At 37.8% G+C, this 9,496-nt stretch overlaps 1 protein-coding gene across 1 annotated transcript in view; it reads right to left on the minus strand.

Moving 5' to 3' along the window:
- Positions 1–454: 454 nt before the first annotated feature.
- The window catches only part of atp2c1 (ATPase secretory pathway Ca2+ transporting 1), a 49,805-nt gene continuing 40,763 nt past the window's right edge, over positions 455–9,496 (minus strand). The window contains 5 exon segments of the mRNA XM_080053315.1: positions 455–5,972; positions 5,975–6,022; positions 6,809–6,848; positions 6,850–6,978; positions 7,923–7,994. Of these exon segments, the coding sequence (XP_079909441.1) occupies positions 5,833–5,972; positions 5,975–6,022; positions 6,809–6,848; positions 6,850–6,978; positions 7,923–7,994 (429 nt within the window). The 3' untranslated portion in view covers positions 455–5,832.

Raw genomic sequence — 9,496 nt, forward strand, 5'->3', positions numbered from 1 at the left:
TTATAAAATCACTATTATAATATAATGAATGAGGTTTTTCTTCCCTCAGTCTTCCCTCAGTCTTCCCTTGGCCCAGCTGTCCTGTTAATCCCAACCCTTACTGTGATGTCACAAGAAGGAAACTGTAGGGTTAGACAGTGAGACCATAAAACACTCTTTCTGCCTTTTCTCAGGCTAAGATGATCCGATTTAATTTTTTTTTGCACATTTGTACCACATAGGATCTCCGAGTTCAATACACCTTCATATTCCCGCCGGTGAAGTAGGCCTTTAAGCACCCACATCAACTAAACTTTCCATAATCATTCTCAGCACTATCCTGAAGGTTATTACAGAAGGATTTGTTCATATCTTATTCAACGTATGATTTATGAGAAGATCTGCGTTTCCAAGTGTCAAACCTGCTTAAATCTATCTATATATGAAAACAAACACACAGACAACTTTCCCAGGTTTCATTAGTTTTATTTTCTGTAAAATAATGTGAAGGTACAGTCTCTCTCTCTCTCTCTCTCTCTCTCTCTCTCTCTGTCTCTCTCTCTCTCTCTCTTTAAAAATCGCTTTAAGCTGGTTTCGAAAAAAAACAAAACTCATATCATTATGTACAACAACAACAACAACAACAACAACTGATCTACTCAACGTTCCCTGGTTATTCAACACAAATAAAAATCTGAATACAAACAAATGTAAATTCATTTTATTATTCAAAAATAAAAGAAAAAAAAAACAATTTTATATAATTTTTTTCCTCCAAAAAAACATGATGAAAAAAGACATGATGTTATAATATAAGAGACGGTGATATTATACATCAATACAAAATGTGAAAAAAATATGAAATATGGCCTTTAACTGATCCCTAGTACTGTACACACACACACAGACACACACACACAGACACACACACACACACACACACACACACACACACACACACACACACACACACATACAGACACACACATATACAGACACACACACACTCTCTACCGCGCTGGTCAACAGCTCTCCCTACTGGTAGAGTCTGGAACTGCATGTTTAACTCACAACAGGTTTTTTATTGCATAACAAGGGCACGATGCTTCTCTCGCTCTCACACACACACACACACACACACACACACACACACACACACACACACACACACACACAGGAGGAATTACAGGATGGGATTTTGCCTTTTCTTTCGAATCTATGACCTTTTGTGTGACATTTTTAATTTTTTTTTAAATAAAATAAAAATATTAATTTAAGATGTTTTCAATTTCTCTTCGACTTTTAACACTTTGTTTAAACGCTCTGCTTGAGGCTGAGAGCGTTCATTCCACATTTCCCTCTTGTTATTAATATATAATAAAGGGATTTTAAGTGCCTATATTTTAGTGGGAGGGCTACATACAGCATCCTGCATTATATCTATAAGTTACCACATTCACCTGCACTGTCTAACCCTAAAATATAGGACATTTTCATCTTGGCCAAAATCCTTAATCTCAGTAACATTTCATCCAAAACATGGCAACCCACCGCTACATCAAAACAAAGTAAAACATAAAATTATAAAATGAAAAAATAATAATTCTTGCATTGTCCAAAAGGAATATTTTATGAGTGAGTGAATTCTGGTCGGCTTCCAGCACCGACAAGTATGTGAACGATTTAAAAACAAAATTTGACAGATGTTGGTTGTAAGTTCTATTTTTTAATTTTTTTTCTAGGGACATTTGAGGACATGCAGAAGCCTCGATAAACAAGTGTACAAGTTCATTAATTAATTAAATAATTAATTAATAAAAAAGAAATCACTAAAAATTGAAAAAAAAGGCAGAAACTGACTGAATTAAGCTTTTTTAAATTAAGATTTTGGATATATTTTTTTTAAATTAAAATATTTTTTTTTCGCATTTTTGTTTTAATTTCTCTTTCAATTTTTTAAGATGTTTTACAATTTTCTGCGTTCAATTATTTATATTTTTTTATATGTTAAAAAAACACAAAAATAAACATATTATCATTATTATTATTTACTATCTTGTTAATTGTCTTTGTGACCCATTTTGAGGGTCATGCCATAATGGATAAAAATGTACTTTAAATGTTTCTATAATTATTTAGCTAAATGTTAAATTATATATTAAAAAAAAAGTGGATAATTTCATATAAAAAAAAAAAATGTGAAAATTCGACCAATTTTCTTTTCCCTCTTATGACTTGAATAAACAGTGAAAATAGCCAAAGATTGGACGTGCGATAGATGGCAGTATTAGTAACATTGTGTGTGTGTGTGTGTGTGTGTGTGTGTGTGTGTGTGTGTGTGTGTGTGTAGGGGGGCGTCATACTATAAACAACATGAATGGTAAATGCTCACACACAGACACATGCAGCTAATTCAGACTGTTCACAAACCTTCCAAATTCTACAAGCGCTTTTTTTTTTTTTTTTTTTTTTTTTTTTAATCTTTCTTATTTTTTCGTTTTAAATATACTGCATTTTGTTTAGTTTTTAAAAGATATTATCTGAGAAATTATATACACACAGATTGAGACACACACACACTCAATGACTCTCTCTCACACACACACACAGTGACTCTCACACACACACAGACACACGCCGGACGCACACACACACACACACACACACACACACACACACACACACACACACACACACACACACACACACACACACACACACACACACACACACACACACACAATTTTGGATTCAAAAATAAAAGTTCTTTCATATAGTCAGAATAACAACAATGTTAATATCAATAAGCGATTTTTTTTTTTTTTTTTTTTTTTTTAGTTTTTCTTCTTCTGTTATATAAAAAAGTTGGTTCCCGTGCTCGCTGCAAACAGGAAACAGGTGCAGGCAGAAAAGGGGGCGGGGCATAGAGCTGTCAATCACAGTGACAGTGAGAGTTAAAGGGCAATCCCGCCAAAATAAAATAAAAAGTTAAAAAAATAAAATAAAAATGCATTCGAAGTTGGTATGGTACAAAGCTCACAGGCAAAGAGTTATTGATGGAACACAGTGAAAGACAATTATTTTATCTCAGTAAATCAATTAAACATTTGGTTCATGAATTGTTTCTGATTTAATTAAAGGTGCTACGAGGAACTTTTAAATATTTCTGAAACGGTCAAATTTTTTCCTTTGATGATCATAAATTACATGTAACAGCAAACGAGACCATCAGTGCAAAGAAAGCTATTTTTTATATAGTTTTTCTTAATGCCTTTGTCATGGGGTATATACGCTCACCCAGGAACAACAGCTGGCGTGGTAAAAACACTACCGCTTTTGTCCAAAGGGGGGCGCTAGAATGAACACAAACCAAATGTATAATCAATTAATTGAGATAGTAATTGGCAGATATATAGACATGCTAAGTTGCTATTAGCTTTTAGCTTTTTGGGGGTTTTCTGGGCACTTTGTGGTGTTGTGGTAAAATGGCTGTTTTTAGGGTTTCTCCCCAAATCCAAAACAGAAAAATATTGGATTTTAAAATTTTTTTGGGATTTGCGTTGATTTATGCAGAGCGGTTTGGTCTATTTATTTAAAAATATATATAAATATATATATATATATAGCTCTAAGTCATGGCTAGGATCCTTTGAAAGTGGCATTATATTCTAGTGTTGGCCTTTTTTGAGCGTTGCATATTGTTCATGGGTTAAAGGTGAAGTAAGTGATATTTTTTTGTTATTATAAGTGTTAAATATCTCTGTGTGTTTAAAGGAGAAGTAAGCGATTTTTGTTGTGTGTTCACGTGTTAAATCACTCTAAATTCATACAGCAATCACTTAAACAGTATGCGCAGTTCATAACACAGGTCTCTATCTATCTATCTATCTATCTATCTATCTATCTATCTATCTATCTATCTATCTATCTATCTATCTATCTATCTATCTATCTTAAACAGTATGCGCAGTTCATAACACAGGTCTCCCAGTCATTCAGCTTTGCAGTAAATTGCCAGATAAAATTGTCGATGTATCCCGCTTGTTTTTTTTTTTTTTTTTTTAATCCAATCAGGAGACAGAGCGCTATAAAGAGGCGTGGTCTCTGTGCCCCGTGAACGATGACTCGCTGGCTCTCCATCGCGGCACTATCTGATGAAGACGGCTGTGTGTTCATGTGGTGGTGACGTAGGGACGAGGGAGGGGACTGCTCTGTGTGTTCATGTGGTGGTGACGTAGGGACGAGGGAGGGGACTGCTCTGTGTGTTCATGTGGTGGTGACGTAGGGACGAGGGGAGGGGACTGCTAAAGCTAACTGCTAGTCACTGACACGTCACGGAAGTTAGAAGCTAACAGGACTAAATCACTTACTTCCCCTTTAAAATGAACCAATTAACGGCCTTAATTCTTGAGTAATGGTCGACATATTCAACTGTCTCTAGATAATGCATTTAATAATAATAATAATAATGATAATAATGATTTTCAAGATAATTTTTTTTCTTTTTACTAAGGTTTTCCACAGCTAGATGGCTCAGTTTCATGATAGTTAAGCATCTGAAAAGAGTTATAGGCATATTTATCAATCCAAATTAAAGATATTGTCATTTAAGTTTACCTTAAATACAGCCGCGGTCGTCAGGTGAGCGTGGTTAATGTTACGTGTGCGTGTTTTTTGCATTTTACGCGAGTGCAATTATTTCGTTATATTAACATGCATCATGACATCTTAAGACTGGTGCTAAAGCTACGAGCTAATGCCGCACAACCGAAGCAACCTGGTTTTCTTTTTTTTTCTTGACTTCGATAAAGCATTGAGATTTCCATAGTTATAAGTGCCTTAGGATAAACAACTACCCATCCAAATTATTAGGGTTCGGTCGTTGCATTTAAGAAAGGGGTCCCAATTTGCTTTTAAAAGGGCACCATGACCCATCTCAACACATAGGCACAAGCTTAGGTTATCATACAGTCAGAAAATCATACAGGCCTACTATTTTGGGGATCTCACGAGGGTCTTAAATGTGTTTTATTTGAGTACTTTCAGGGGGGTCCTTGATATTTTTTTCTTGAGGATATCATACCATCAGAAAAATCATACCGGTCCATGTCTATACTGCTATTTTAGGGGGTGTTAAGAGGGTCTTCGATGTGTTTTATTTGAGTACTTTTAATTGGTCTTACAACACTCTTAAATTGGTTATTTTTGAGTTATTTTGGGGGTCTTACAAGGGTCTTTAATGTGTTTATTTGAGTTATTTTTCGGGGGTCTTACGAGGGTCTTTTCAAGCGGGTCTTTCAAGGCTCTTTAAAGGGGTTTTATTTATTCATTTGAGTCTGTCTGTTCTGAAGCTGCCTTTCACAGATGGGGTCTGCGAGCATCATATTATCATCAACATTATCATACCATCAGAAAAATCATACCGGCCCATGTCTATACTACTACTTTGGGGGTCTTTAATGTGTTTTATTTGAGTACTTTTAATGGTCCTAGAACACTCTTAAATGGGTTATTTTGAGTTATTTTGGGCGGCTTACAACACTCTGTAATGGGTTATTTGAGCTCTATTTTGGGGGGGGGGGGGGGGGGTTAAAAGGGTCTTTAATGTGTTTTATTTGAGTACTTTCAGGGGGGTCCTGGATATTTTTTTCTTAAGATTATCATACCATCAGAAAAATCATACCGGTCCATGTCTATACTGCTATTTTACGGGGTGTTACAAGTCTCTTCGATGAGTTTTATTTGAGTATTTTTTGGGGGTGGCTTTCAAGGCTATTAAATGGGTTATTTGAGGACTCTTCAGGGGGTCTTATAACACTCTTAAAATGCTCTTTTAAAGGGGTCTTTTTCTATTCATTTGAGTCTGTCTGTTCTGAAGCTGTCCTCCACAGAGGGGTCAGCCAGCATGAGTTCCCCGTCCAGCATGCCCAGAGCCAGGTGGTCCATACGCAGAGGGTCATCCAGGCTGAAGGCATCCATCTCAAAGCCCGGACGTGGGACAGGGCCGAGGCTATCTCCTTAGACAGGCCGGGGGGGGAGTCGCCTATAAGAGAGAGAGAGAGAGAGAGAGAGAGAGAGAGAGAGACAGAGAGACAGAGAGAGAGACAGAGGTTAACATTACAACATTATGGGACAGGGCCGAGGCTATCTCCTTAGACAGCCCGGGGGGGAGTCACCTATAAGAGAGAGAGAGAGAGAGGGAGAGAGAGAGACAGAGAGAGAGAGAGAGAGAGAGAGAGAGAGAGACAGAGAGACAGAGGTTAACATTACAACATTATGGGACAGGGCCGAGGCTATCTCCTTGGACAGCCCGGGGGAGTCACCTATAAGACAGACAGACAGACAGACAGAGAGAAGCATAGAGAAGTGTTAAAGGTGCCTGTGGCGCACTGGGTAAGGGCGCCCCACCCGGGCCCTTTAACAGACCCGTGTTCAAATCCCGCCCGGGTCAACTCTGAGTGAGTGAGTGAGTGAGTGAGTGAGTGAGTGAGTGAGTGAGTGAGTGAGTGAGTGAGTTCAAGGGGAGGTTTTACTTGAATTTTTGAAGAATTGAAAAACACAGGAAATTTAGTTAACATGTGTCTAGTTCAGTCACAAACTGTTTCTCAAAATATGAATCATTATTTAAAGGGGCAGTGTGTAATTTCATAGGAGCGGGATTTGTTTACATTATAATATGTATTCAAAAAAATAAAAATAACATTGTCATATTTATAATTGATTTTGATAATTGCTATTTTTATATAGCATTTGTCCAAAGGGGGCGCTAGAATTAACACACACTAAAAGTTCCTCAGAGCACCTTTAAAAAGGTTTATCTGTAACCCACCAGTGAGTATGATGTTGGGCACGTGCTGTAGCTGTGGTTGTGGTTGTTCTGGTGGTCTGAGGCTCTGCTGGCTCCGTGCTGCCCAGCGTGAGGTGTGGTCCCTGGGTCACCTCGCAGCTCAAGCCCCCATGGTTCAGAGACAGACACTCACTCTGGCCCTCCGACGAGAACTGGAAAAGCAGAGGAAAACTCAATTAAAGTGAATTCAAAATACGTTATTCCAGTCCTCATATTATCTACTATTTATGTAGAACAAGATTTAGGCTGTGATCGAAAAGCCCTAAAGTCCTACTTATACTAATTTTGATGAGAATTTGATATTTTTTTTGTATATAGCCTACATTATTCTGGAGAGTTCAATAAAGTGAATTAAAAATATGTTTAAAGCAGAGAAGTTTAACCAGATATGTCAGCATTTCCTTGACTATATAACAGTACTGAAGGGACCTACAGTGAGAACATATTATTAGAATTATTACTATGATTTTTTTTTTTTCACTCTGTCTATCTGAAGTGTGTGTATGTGTGTGTGTGTGTGTGTGTGTGTGTGTGTGTGTGTGTGTGTGTGTGTTATTTTATTGAAGCTATAGTACTGATGTGATTCCTGTAGTTTGAGTTTGTACCTTTCATGGTTGAATGCAGTTAAAGCTGCAGTGTGTAGAATTTTGGGAATTTTTCCTAGCAGACTTTGTAGAAAGTAATTATAATATCCATAAGTACGTTTAATTTAGTGCATAATAGCTGAATATTTTTTCTAGATTTTAATTTTTTTCCTCAGAAAGGGTCTCATGTCCATATTTCTGCATATTTTGGACCAAGGCATTGGCGACGCCATGTTGAAAGTGCCATAGTTGGAATGTCATCAGGTGCATTGTTTAAAATTTAGAATTGTTCTTGTCCTTGAAGGCCACTGTAGCTTCTGTTATTATTCTAAAGGGTTGGGGTTACCCAGGGAGCGTTGCATTCTAGAACTTTGTAGAACTTCTTGATGATGTCATATTACACACTGCACCTTTAAGCAGTTAAATATAGTGAAATATGAGACAAACCTGAAGAAAGTAAACACAACAATACAGTTTTCTACACAGATCCTTATGACATCATAAAGGTTTACCTGCTGGTTGGATTTCCCGGTGAGCTGCAGACTCAGGTAGGGATCGTCCAGGAGGGAGTTGAACAAGGCATCCTGAAAAAAACACAACATAAGAGTTAAAGACACGTTTTCTGCTTAAAGGCCTACTTCACCGGTGGGAATATGAAGGTGTATTGAACCCTGAGATCCTATGTAGTATAAATGTGCAAACATTTTAGAAATCGGTTCATCCTAGCCTGAGAAAAGGCAGAAAGAGTGTTTTATGGTCTCACTGGGACACCAGTTTGTAAAGGCTGCCGCACCGAGAAACACAGAGAGAGTCAAAACATGTTTATGACTTCTACCACAACATGACAAACGCTATCTCAGTAAATCTAGGACAAAACTAATTGTGTGTGTGTGTGTGTGTGTGTGTGTGTGTGTGTGTGTGTGTGTGTGTTCTTTGTGTGTGTCTGTGTGTGTGTGTGTGTGTGTGTGTGTGTGTGTGTGTGTGTGTGTGTGTGTGTGTGTATAGCCAGCCATAACACTGAGCATGACCACATTTATAAAAGTGATTCAATCAGTTAATATAATTAGATGTGTCCGAAAAAATAAACTAAAAATAAATATAGAGAAAGAAGATCTTCCCCTGAATGTGTGTGTGTGTGTGTGTGTGTGTGTGTGTGGTGTGTGTGTGTGTGTGTGTTTTTGTAAGAAACCAAAATAGATTGAGGCCGTTATGAGATTTCGTTGAATTTGTGTCGAACAAACAAGCAGTGAGTGTTGTTTATGAAAGTCTGGTGTTAATACTCAGCCTAGGCTCTGTAAACGGGCATGTTGCTAGCTACAGTGGGCCCACTTTGTTTACATATGCTTGGTTTACATACCAGTTTACAGAGCCTAGGCTGTGTAATAACACTGGACTCTTTTTTCAGCACACACACAGTACAGACAGGTAGTGGATCATGAGGAGATATTCACTGATTTGGACCAAAAAGTGATTTTGACAACAAGCGTTCTCCAGAATCACTGACTGCACCTTTAAATTGGTGATATTCAAGTAAAAAATCGCAACTTCTAAAGCACTTACATCAACTAAACTTTCCATAATCATTCTCAGCACTATTCTGAAGGTTATTACAGAAGGATTTGTTCATATGTTGTTCATTGTCTGATTTATGAGACATTTTCTTCTTAAAAACATGCAGAAAATGCATTTTTAAGACCTCTACATAGTATTTTTTGATTTATAAATGAAAAAAGTCTGTATCCAAAGTCTGTTTTCGGAAACACACACGCACGCATGCGGACACGCACACTCACACACACACACTCACTCACTCACTCACTCACTCACTCACTCACTCACTCACTCACTCACTCACTCACTCACTCACTCACTCACTCACTCACTCACTCACTCACTCACTCACTCACTCACTCACTCACTCACTCACTCACACACACACACACACACACACACACACACACACACACACACACACACACACACACACACACACACACACACACACACACACACACACACACACACACACACACACACACACACACACACACACACACACACACCACACACACACACACACACACAC

Source organism: Ammodytes marinus (assembly GCF_949987685.1).
Source record: "Ammodytes marinus genome assembly, chromosome: 25".
NCBI classification, from domain to species: Eukaryota; Metazoa; Chordata; class Actinopteri; order Uranoscopiformes; family Ammodytidae; genus Ammodytes; species Ammodytes marinus.